A 12655-nucleotide genomic window follows, 5' to 3' on the forward strand; every position below is an offset into this window, starting at 1 on the left:
TGTTTTCAATCTCTGCATTCCAATTGCCAGTGATTGTCAATACATCTTGATTTCATGTTTCATCAGTTTCAGACTGAAGAAGTTGGTTAAATTTTTCAATTTCATCATCATTGGCTTTAGTGTTTGAACCCATAGTGACCCTATATAGGGTTTCCAAGGAGTGGCTGATGAGTTGGAACCACCTAACTTGTGTTTCAATCCAACATTGCGGTTGACTGCTTATCGTGCAGTACAGCCCCAGCACTTCCACACTAGACCATATTGGTTGGTTGGTCATGTGCCGTGGAGTCAGTTCTGACTCAGAGCGACCCGGCACAAGGTTTCCGAGGCTGTAAATCTTTATGGGAGCAGAAAGCCTCATCTTTCTCCCGCGGAACAGCTGGCCTTGAGGTGCACAGCCCGATTTGTAACTAATACGCTACCAGAGACCATGAAAATTAGAACAACAATATACAAGTATTTATTACCTCTTCTGTTATATGCTTTAATAGTCAATGAATCATCTATGGTTTCTATTCTCAGAGATTTTATAGTATATCCAAAAACAAAATTAGCGTGTATAGAAATCAGCGAAACAACAATGAAATATTGTGTGTGTTATGAGGAAAGAAATCACTGTGGTTTGAAGTAGTCTGTGCCGGTTTTGATCATATATCATTAAAAAAAATTATGCTATGATAACCAATATATGTGTACTTGTAAATAATATAGAAATGTAAAAATATCTACAGATACCACCATTCTTATATATAAGTATTGTGTACATTATTACTTAAAAACATACAGAAGAGTTTAAACTTGCTATGGTAAGTAGTACATAGACATTTTAGATTCTTAACTAATTCTTTTATACAATCTTAGCCATCACCTAGTCTCAGCTATTAAATAGAACAGAAATCTCATGTACTAAACCTATTATCTAAATTTGAGTATCTTCCATGATTGGGAGCTTTCTATTTTATAAAGTAGTTTATTCCACTATATAACTTGCAGATGATGCGAGGGATTGGAAAAATTGAAATAGAATTTCCCTAGAGATCAGTATTCATGTTTTCTCTCTCTTGCACTTTAGTGCAAGACAGGATTCGTGTTTCTTACAGTGTCTTCTCCCCCCCTTTCCTCCATATCTCTCTGAGAAGCAATAAAGGATCCGAGGTTGAGGACAGAATCTTGAGGACCAATAACATGTTAGGTTTTTCTAGATAAAAAATAATTACACAAAGAAACTACCCTTAGCTTAAGAGCTAAATATGTACAGTGTTGGAGAAGGTAAAAGCAAAGTCCATTTCTAGTAAGTAGTAGTGGTAGTGGTTGTTGTTATGTGCTGTGGAGTCGGTTCTGACCCATAGTGACCCTGTACAGGGTTTCCAAGGCTGTAAATCTTTACAGGAGCAGAAAGCCTTATCTTTTTCCCGTGGAATAGCTGGTAGTTTTGAACTGCTGACCTTGAAGTTAGCAGCCTGATTTGTAACCATTACACTACCAGAGCTTTTTAGTATTGGTGTTAAATCATGTAAAGAGGCCACTGAGACTATAGTTATAAAAAATATTAGTCTTCCAAAAGGGTCAGTGTTGATATTTGAGAGGACAGAAGTTATAAGAAATAATGGGATAAGGTACAAAAAATGATTCAATAATTTCTCTACAATATTTTAATCTATATTTTACAAGTATATGTAAAAATGCATTTTAAAAAATATATTAAAAATATGATTGATGTAAGGACAAAAACAAGATAATTAATGTTTCCATTAGCAGGAGATATCAATATCTCATTAAAATTTTAGAACCCGATTACAATAATTGAGTTAGTTCAGGATAATTTTGAATCTCTTATAATGTCATGTATCAACAACATATTAGGAAATCTATGTGTGTGGTTTTTTTGTTTATTTGTTTTTTGTAGGTTGCCATGGGTCAGGGTCAAGCTGACTTAGCAATTCAAATGTTAAAAGAATGTGCCCGCAGTGGAGACTGGCTCTGTTTGAAGAACTTACATCTCGTAGTATCATGGCTGCCAGTTCTGGAAAAGGTAGATTCAAGTCAATATGATAAAAAGATATTTCATGTACTCAATTCCATAATCTTGAAGTAGCATCACTATTAAAGTATGTTATACAATATTTGTGAATTTATTAAAAATTGGTATTTAATGAGAAGTTATTTTTAGTCTGTGAAGTATTTTCTTCTTAAATGCACGTTTATGTAAAGCAGAATGAATCTTTTAGTAGGATTCAAAATCTCTCTATTTAAAAAGCATTTAAGGGAAGTCAAGAAATTATTCATCAGAATTGACAGAGAAGTTTAGAGGCTTTTTCCAGGAAAAAAACAGAGAGATGCTTTAAAGGATTATAGAAGACCTGTTTATAGCATTACACTCTCTTTATACAATTGCTCAGCTGTGTCACTATAGGGAAAAAGACATAGACGGGTCAGAGGAAACTACAGACCTATGGAAGCTAGAATCTAACGGGAGTAATCACTTATTTAATACAAAGGCCCCAGGAGGAACATAGCCTTTAGACAGAAAATTGTTGGATAAGTTTTAAATGCAAACCTAGATTTAAGGCTGGTGTTCAGGTTCTTGGAAAAGATTTATGATTAATTCCATCAGCACCAGTAGAAACATGTAGTGATGGAACTGTGTATGCCTAGGACAAGGAACCTGTAGAGTGTACTGGAAAAGCCATACGAACTTGTGTAGGAAAACTGAGTTAGATGGCTAGGAAGAGCTAGATTATGGAACACCCTGAGAACTGTGCAAGAATAGTTTAGACTTTTTCCCTTGAATTTTAGAGCATTAGAAGAGCACCTTAGCAATGGAGTTGGTAATAAATTAATATGAATTAATTTTGTAGGGAGTAGTGTGTAACAGCGCTTCATAACAACAACAGAAGTAGTAACAGCACTTTACAACAAGTGTGTAATATAAAGAATACAGTATATAGAATAGAATTGTTGTTGTTGTTGTTATGTGCCGTGGAGTCGGTTCCGACCCATAGCGACCCTGTACAGGGTTTCCGAGGCTGTAATCTTTATGGGAGCAGAAAGCCTCATCTTTGTCCCATGGAACAGCTGGTAGTTTCGAACTGCTGATTCAAAACCACTACACAGTCAAAGCTCCTTATAGAATAGAATTGAACTGAATTAATTAGAGTGAATTGAAGTCTCTAGCCAAATTGTGAGATGTTGAAAATGCATTCCTAATAAATTGACAGTTATAAAATCATTGATAAATGAGTTAATGACTAAGTGAATGAATTTATGGACCATAGTGATTCATTACTTTTATTAAAAGGAAAGAAGACAGAGTTTGGAACTGTGATTTATATGAATATTCATATAATTCCATTAATAGAATTTTCTGTAGGAATCTTTCACTTGTAAAAATATAAAATTCATATCTGATAAATCATGTTTTTAAAATACATAAAGATGATGTGTGAAAACTTGAATCCTGCTTTCTGTTTCAGACAGTTGATTGATAACTGTTGGTCTTCATAAAATGCAATTTGAAGTAAATCGTTGTACTTTTCAAGGATATAATATAGATTCTATTATGCACGTTAATTTGTTTCACTTTTCTTTTTAAAATTTGCTTACATTGTTTTGATAAAGAGCCAACTGTATTATAAATTCAGCTATATCACAAATATATGGTTTCTTTTGCTTTTTTTTTAAGATTTTCTAGCAAAGCAACATTTTTATATAAACTTTACATTTAAAGATTATTAGTTGTGTTATATAATTTTGTACATTTTAAGAATCCATAAGTTAAGTAAGCATGACAATTTTTGTCATATTTTGATGTTTCAGATCATATTAACTAATTACATGTTACATAATATTAGTGCATGTTAGTGGGAGACAAGGATTATATTTATTAAAATAATTTTTAGACTATACTATCTTTAGATCTATCAAAATTTCTTTCATTATTCATTCATTCCTTTAATTCATAGATACAGCATATAGAGAAAACAAACAAACTAGGAGCTGTGCTAGTTGCTGGTTACAAGAAGAATTTTTCCTTGATCTTAATTTAATTTAGAAGACACATACCATATTAATAAATAGCCATATTGTAATATAGGGTCCTGGTGTGGCAATGTAGGAGAAACACTGAACTGTAACTGCAAGGTTGGTGGTTCAAACTTACCAGCTGGTCCTCGGGAACCCTATACAGGGTTGCTATGAGTTGAAAACGACTTCATGGCACTCAACAACAATATTGTAGTATGATGAATATTAGAGAAGAAGAGTTACATAATACCATGGAGTGATTCATTCTGCTTGGGATTGTAGTAGACAAGTTTTGGAGAAGATGTTCTCAAAATATGGTATTTGCTTCTTTAACAGATAAGTAAGTATTTGTCAGTTTACAAAGAGAGTCATAGGTAGAAGGGATATAGTCGGCAATGATTTGTTGTTGTTGTTAAGTGTCATTAAGTCACTTCTGATGCATCGTGACCCTGTATATGGTTTCCAAGGAGCAGCTGGTGAATTTGAACTGCTGATCCTGTGGTTCAAACCTACCTTGTGGTGTAGTGCATTATCACACAGCGCTACACCAGGACTCTTCATTAGTGATACAGAGGCATAAAATGATTGCCTGAAGCATACAGTCTGTGGGGGATGGATGGATGAATTTGTTTGATGAACTTTTTCATGTAAAGTATAGGCAGTAGAATACTGCTAAATATCGTTACTTTATTAGTGTTAAGTGCCATCGTGACCCTGTATAGGGTTTCCGAGGAGCAACTGGTGAGCTTGAACTGGTGACTTTGTGGTTCAAACTAACCTTGCAGTCCAGCGCATCAATTAATAGCGCCACACCAGGACTCCTAAAAATTGTCACTAAGGAAATGACTTTCATTTTATAACTTGGGAAAGCATGAATTGAAGCTGTGAAAACCTGGAGCCTAGGCATAAAAATCATTGCTAACTTTTATTTAGTATTTACTATCATATATTTTTCTAAGTGCTTATTGACACTAAGCTCTCAGCTGCCAACCAAAAAGTCACTAGTTCAAACCCTTTAGTCGCTCCATGAATGATGCAGAGATGTGACTGTCAGCTTCCATAAAAATGACAGCTTTGGAAACCCTATGGGACACTTCTGCTTTGTCCCATAGGGTTGCTGTGAATTGAAGCCAACTTGTTGGCAATGAGTTTTTGGTTTTTGTGTGAGGTAGGTAGTGCTATAACCCTTTCTTAGAGATAGTTTAAGTCATAGAGCCCAAAGTCACACAGCAAATAAGTGGTAAAGTTTGAATTTCTGTCCGGTCAGCCTGGCTCCATATTTTAACAATTGCACTAAGCCAGTGGCTATGTTATTAAATAGAAAAGATGAAAATAAACAATATGTATATCAAAACATCAAAACAGAATATCAAGACATTTATCAAAAGGTCACAAAAAAGTTTCATTATGAAAAATTACTTCATTAGCAATACAGTGATAAAGTATAATTTTTTTATGTGCACATGTGTAAGTAGATGTTTGTTACTGTTGTTTTTATCAACAAGGAACTGAATACACTTCAACCTAAAGATACCTTTCGTCTTTGGCTCACCGCAGAAGTTCATCCCAATTTTACTCCGATTTTACTACAGTCAAGTTTAAAGATAACATATGAGGTAAGAAGGTTGTAAATTTGGAATACTAGATGTATGCATGAAATTATTTATGCATGCCTTATATAAACAAGTATCTAGACAAAATCTGCTCTTTCCATTTAGATGAGATGTATGATATATATGCTGCTGTTACTAAGTGTCAACTTGGTTCCAACTCATATTGAACCTGTATAGGGTTTCTAAGGAGTAGCTGATGGGTTCGAACCACTGACTTTGCAGTTAACAGCCCACTGCGTTTCCAACAGCACCACACCAGGACTCTATAATGTTGTTAAGTGCCATCGAGTTGGTTCCTACTTATAGTGACCCTGACACTTTAAATCTTTGCTTGAATACTTTAAGGAACTAAATGGGTAACCTGATTCAGGAGCCTTTTTTGGGAGAATATTAGGTAATACTTTAATGGAAATTTTCATTCTGATTTTAAGTATTGCTGAATTTGTATTTCTTGAATCAGTGTACAATGTAGATAATTTTAACTCTTCTGAGTAATAATGGCAGTTCTAAATGTGAGCAAATATTACAATGTATGTGTACATATACTCATGCATATACACACGTACACATATTTAAAAATTGTTAAATTTTTGTTTCAGAATTTTTCTTTCTTTCTGATAAGTTGAGAAAGTTTTAAGATTTTTTTCTGCAAATATGAGATGTCATGTTGTTGTTGAGTGTCATTGAGTCAGTTCAAACTCCTAACGACGCTGTATAGGATTTCTGAGAAGTGGTGGGTTTAAACCACTGACCTGTGGTTAGCAATCCAGTGCCTAACCTATAGCACCACACCAGTACCCCAAAACAGATGCATAGGTAGTGATGAATTTATGTATCTTTTTAATTTTTTTTTTTTATTCACTGAATATATTCTTTTTTGTTGTTTATTTCTTCATACTTTCCTCAAATTTTTGTTTGTTTTGATTTCTTCTGATTTCATCAACTAAGCTGAATGTTTAGTTGTTTTATATTTATTTGCATTAATTTTGAATTTATTATAAGTTTGTAAATCTGCAGTTGAGTATGCCCACTCATCATTTATCAACATGTTTATGAGTCAAAGACCAGATTGATATATGAAAATCAGCATTATGCAAAAATGGTAGATGAACACATCAGATAAAAAATGAGGTTGACTACAATATTACGTTATTGCCAAATTAAATCATTATATAACTGCCAAGTTTCCTCAAATTTCATCCTAATATAACTGCCAAACCACTGAGAATCAGTGACTTAGCCAAGTTGACACATAACCTTAAACATCAGCATCAGGATTACCCTTGCCCTGCACCTCAGCATTCATTACTGTCAAATTAATATTGGTCATGCACAAAAGCGTTGGATAGTAGTTTTTTTTTAATGTCATAAATGTAAAATGTCAATTAATAAGTTAGTTGATAGAGTATAGGAATATATTTTGACACTTCTCAATATTTTAGAGTATAAGTGCTTTCATTTTGTCATTTTCCAAATATTTTCTAGTAGTATATTTTCTTTATTAAATATATATTATGTATTTATTTACCTATCTTTAGCATAGTGTTTTAATAAAATTCTAATGTGTTGTTTTGTTTACGCTTAATATTGTATTCAGTAATGCTCAAAAAATTTGGCCAAGTTAAAAACAATGTTGTATAAGTGTTTTGTAAACTTTTAGAAAGATTTTCATTTAGAGATATAAATTTCTATGTATAATATATCAGTGGTACATTTTCTTTTTATTTTAGACACAGTCTTAATTAAGAATGAAAACAAAATTAGAAAGATTGCAAAGAAGAAAATGATATTTTGTAGTTGTTGATAAGTGCCGTCAAGTCATTCTTAAATTAGTGACTTGAATTACACTTATTCTTTTTACATTAAAGGCCCTTTAAAGAAAAATAATTTTACTTTTGAAACTAGCTAGTTAAAATGACCTGGATAGATGGACCCATGTTAAAGTTTTTCTTTTTGTTAGAATAATAATCTTTTTAAAAATAGGCTCATTTTGCGGTTTTTCTAAAAAAAAAATTGAAAATTTTCATTTTATTTCTATAATGTGAAACATACAATGTGAACAAATTATTGTACACACAGTAGATGAGCATGTAAAAACATGTTATCTATTTTGCTGTTGAGGCTATCCTGAGCAAAACATACATCTGCTCAATAGTCTTTACATTTACCACTTAGTGCCACCGATTACACTTCTCAAGTTATGCAGTCGTTTTCACATTCCTTCTCTGAGCTGTCCTTAAAAATGTAATAAAAATGTTAGAATGTCAAAAAGTAATATCCTTCTGCTTATCTAATTTCATAAGAGAAGTAAGCATATTTACTAGAGCCAGAAGGATTTATTTGAATAAAGTATTTCAATACTAGTATAGTGTCAGGCTCATGAAAGCTGTTTTCTATGAGAGTATGTTATCTATGTACTATGTCTCTTGAGTCCTGGTGTGGCACTGTGGATTAATGCACTGGACTGTAAGGTCAGTTTGAACTGTGATGTCCAAGATCCAAGCTTACCAGCCGCTACTCAGAAACCCTATACAGGGTCCTTATGAGTTGGAATGGACTCAACAGTGCTTAACAACAATGACTATCAAGGATTAAGGATAAAATTATTTGAAAAAAATAAAATTAAGACGAATAAGAAAAAAATTAAATTAAAGGTAAAGTAAAAACTAGACAAATATATTAGTGCTGGGTAACATCAGAGATTATACTATTGATGTCCTGGTGAATGGTAAAAATATGCAAATATGTTTTCATTATTGTGTGCTAATTAGGAGTCCTAGTGGCATTGTAAGATAAGTACTGACTATTAAGTTCAAAGTTAGCAGTTCAATCCACCCACTGATTTGCCAGAGAAAGATAAGATTTCTGCTCACATAAAGGTTTACAGTCTCACAAAACCTATACAGCATCACTGTAAATAGGAACTGACTCGGTGGCAGTGCGTGGTGGTGGACGATTTGAAACCACTGTGTATAACATAGTGAAGTGTCTAATGATTTTGAAATGAGACAAGCATGAGGTGAACCTCTAACATTGTGTATTTTTTGCAAACTGAAAGTGTTAATGATGTGGTTTGGTTTGATAATATTTAAACATGTTAAATTTTAAAAAATTTACTTTTAATTTTAAGCAATAAGCCCATTTCACCATTTTATAAATACTAAAGTGCTTTTGCATTAAGATAGAGCTGTGTACAGCTGTGTACTTTTCTCACAGTATACATTTTTTTTTGGCAACTGATTTCCTTCTATTAATTTACACATCATCAATTTACCCATTTAAAGTTTACAAGGCAATGGTTTCTGGTATATTCACAGAGCTGTGTAACCATCACCAAAATCAGCGCAACGACAATTGAGTGGTTGTATTTCAAATGGTTAACTACCCTGTCTATTATGAAAAGGCCATTTATTCAGCTCTTACCTTCTCACCTCAAAAGGAGCTAACAACAGTGACAGTAGTTAATTTGTTCTCTTAAAGCAGCATCCAGTCCATTAATTTATTTCATGTATAATGCTTGAATTTAACAGGGATTTGCCAATAATTTCATGTAAAACTTTAATAAATTATCATATGTCTTTACTTGTAAATATTCCTTTTTAAATTGTAAAATATTTCAAACACACAAAATTGACAGGAATTTTTAAAATTCTACTCAACTTTATGGACTCCTGGTGTGGTGCGGTGGGTTAATGTGCCAGACTGCAAAGCCGTTTGTACTGCAAGGTCATCGGTTCAAGCTCACCAGCTGCTCCTCTGAAACCCTATACAGGGTCGCTATGGGTCAGAACTAACTCGATGGCACTTAACAACAGCTCAACTTTATAGCCATGTTTATTCCATATTAATGCAGCCACATTTACTTCATTTGTCTAACCTAAAAAGCCATAACAGTTACAGCTGAAGCCATCATTGCACATCTTACCTTTCCTATTCCTTTTACTCACCAGATGTAGTAATTATCCTGAATTTAGTTTGTTTTTTGACTATTGAATATATATTCATAAACAATAATATTATTGTTTTTCATGTTTCTAAGCTGTATCTAAGTTATAACAAAGCTTATATACAATTTGTGACCTACTCGTTCATTATTTTAGGGTGTTTTCATTTTGTTCTTTGAATAGCTGAATTCATTGTGTGAATATATAACAAATTATTTATCCACTTCTCTGTTGGTAAATATTTAAGTCATTCTAATTGTTCACTATTTTAAATAAGCCTTGTAATAATTATTCTGGTATATGTCTCTATGTACATACTTGCAGTAATTTCTCCAGGGGCAGATACAGAGATGAAATTTCTAGATTGAAAGATATCCTTATTCTCAATTTTACATAGATTTGCAAATCATTCCCCAAAATGATTCTACCAATTTATACAACTACTTGTCATGTATAAGAATTTATATTGTGTTACTACTTTGATGATAGTGTATTAAGATTAACATTTTTTTGCCAAACAGATGACTGTAAAACAGCATCAAAATTAAATTTAAATTTAATTTCATTGATTACTAGTGAGAACAAATATTTTTTCCTTATAATTATTAGTCATTTAACTTTCTTCTTTACTCAAGTGGCCTATTAAAATCCTTTGCCTCCCCATTTGATCAGAATTCTTCTGGATGCAGCTAGCCACACATTTTTTTTTTCTCCTCCTGTTTTGAACTCTCCTTCTTCCTCTGTTGTTCCAGGTAATTAGAGATCAATTGTCAGGATCTCTACTGGGTGGCCATCTGAAAGTTTGAAGAGCCTAGGCACTAAACAACAAACTAGGAGATACAAGAGAGGCACTAAGCCTGTTATCAGACATTAGACCAATTAGCTGATATGACCCATGAAACCATTCTCAAGTAACAATAATAAAATAATTTAAAACATCATAAGCTTTAAAAATGTCTTCATTAAAGTATATTCTCAAATATATTAAATAGTGATTTATCTTAATGTTGTAAGCAATAGGGTATTGATATTTGTTGATTTTTTTTGTTTTTTTTTTCTTTAGTCACCTCCAGGTTTGAAGAAGAACTTGATGCGTACTTATGAGTCTTGGACTCCTGAGCAAATTAGCAAAAAAGATAATGCATGTCGAGCTCAAGCTCTCTTCAGTTTAGCATGGTTTCATGCTGCATGTCAAGAAAGAAGAAATTATATTCCACAGGTAAGTAAGACTATGTCTTGGATATATTTTAAACCCTACATACCTTTTTATATTAGTGTGCATAGCTAGGAGCTCCCAGGTGGCACAAATGGTTAAGTGCTATAAAACAAAAGGTTGACAGTTCAGATCCATCAAGAGGTACCCCAAAATAAGGCCTGGTGAACTGTTTTCTGTAATTTCAGTGCTTTGAGCACCCTGTAGAACACAGTTCTAGTCTACACACTTGGGTTTTTGTGAGTCAGAATTGACTCACTAATAACAAAAATACCAACTATTATTACTTCACAATTTGATTCTTATCTCACAAACTTTTATTTCTAATTCAGTCTTTTATGCTCATCTTCCAAACTGGATATAACTGTTTAACACCTCCCAAAGTTTAAATATGTAGAACAATGTGTGAGCCAACATAAACCCTCAGTAAGTATTTTTTACCATGTCTATGGTTTTTACCTCATAAACATCTCAAGCTTCACATTTCTGTTTTCCTTTAGCATATTGCTGCTCTGTAAATGGTATCAATATTCAGCCGATTCTTCAAACTAGAAACCCAGGAGTTGTTATGGGCATGTTCTTTCTTACGTTCCCAGCGCAGCCACTGTTAACCATATCTTAGATGACCTTCAGAGATATTGTATAAATATGTAAGACACACTCTATGTACCACTGTGCTGCTGAACGTCCAGAATACCTTCTGTGAATTAGAACATTATGTAATTTAGCTATTGTGTGAATTCCTTACTACAACTTTTGTGAGTCTTTCTGGTCGTCCTCATCACTGCTGCTGCTACTTCTAGAGTTTCTGACAGAAGCAGAAGTGGCAGGTGGCAGTAATGGTGGCAGCTGAGAGGGCAGGGTTTGGTTGGAGAGAAGGCAAATAGGGAGGGAGTGGAACACACCCAGCCTAGCTTTCTGTTCTGCCTGTCTGAGCAGTAGGAGCAGCATGTGCCTGACAGCTCCCACAGCACTGCCTGCACATTGTACAAAACCTGAGTGCCCGTACCCAAAGCCATGTCCTCTGCCTCATCTTCCTATAACCCATCATGGCTCAGTGCGGCAAGAGTCTGGGTATGGGGTGTTTAAGACCATTAGGGGAAATGATAAAGTAAAGGGGCAATGCTATCACTCAAAACAAAAGTTATGGGACATATATGCAGTTAAATGTTGGCCAAATGGACGTTACATGATTCTTACTTGTATTTACATATATACACATTTGTTCTTCTGAACTCCAAATGATAGGACATTAGAATCACAGTACTGTACCTTGTATTTTAAACTAAGACTTTCTGGAGATTGTTGGATATGGTGATGTCCTCTTTTAAAATTCCAGAGAAAGTATTTTTTTGTCTTTTGAAGTTTCTGGCATCCCCAGATATTCTGCAGCTATAGCTGTAGCAGAACTCCATACTCACATAGCCTTTTTCCTTTTCACTGTCTCTCTGTGTCTGTCTTATAAGGAGTCACCCTACACCAGCATGATTGCCTCCTAACGTAGCCAATAACATCTTCAAAGACACTATTTCTAAACAAGTTCACTTTCACAGACGCCAGAGAAAGGGCTTCAAGATATTTTTGGAGCAGGTGGAGGACACAACGCAGTCCATAAAAATGGCTAATCAAAATTATAGTTTGTATTTCATTCTATCAATGTACATAATTTTTTTAGTTTTAGAATATTGAATGTGCACACTTACTCTTTCACTTTTTTTTTATTAGGATGTTGGGGTGAATATTACCATACTTGCATCATTTCATGCTTATTCATGGTGGTCAATCCCTAAATGTGGAGTTTTTGGTTCAACTGGAAAACCAAACCTTTTGTCATCAAGTCAATTTTGACTCATAAAAATACT

General features: G+C 33.7%; 1 protein-coding gene across 2 annotated transcripts in view; it reads left to right on the forward strand.

Annotated features, from left to right (window-relative positions):
• DYNC2H1 (dynein, cytoplasmic 2, heavy chain 1) overlaps positions 1 to 12655 on the forward strand; it is a 369106-nt gene that overhangs the window by 238840 nt on the left and 117611 nt on the right. For both annotated transcript variants that reach the window (XM_006833779.1, XM_006833780.1), the window contains 3 exons: positions 1907 to 2032; positions 5529 to 5639; positions 10644 to 10799. In XM_006833779.1, coding sequence (XP_006833842.1) covers positions 1907 to 2032; positions 5529 to 5639; positions 10644 to 10799 — 393 coding nt within the window. The remainder of the gene's footprint in view (positions 1 to 1906; positions 2033 to 5528; positions 5640 to 10643; positions 10800 to 12655) is intronic.

Source organism: Chrysochloris asiatica, unplaced genomic scaffold (assembly GCF_000296735.1).
Source record: "Chrysochloris asiatica unplaced genomic scaffold, ChrAsi1.0 scaffold00008, whole genome shotgun sequence".
Lineage (NCBI taxonomy): Eukaryota > Metazoa > Chordata > Mammalia > Afrosoricida > Chrysochloridae > Chrysochloris > Chrysochloris asiatica.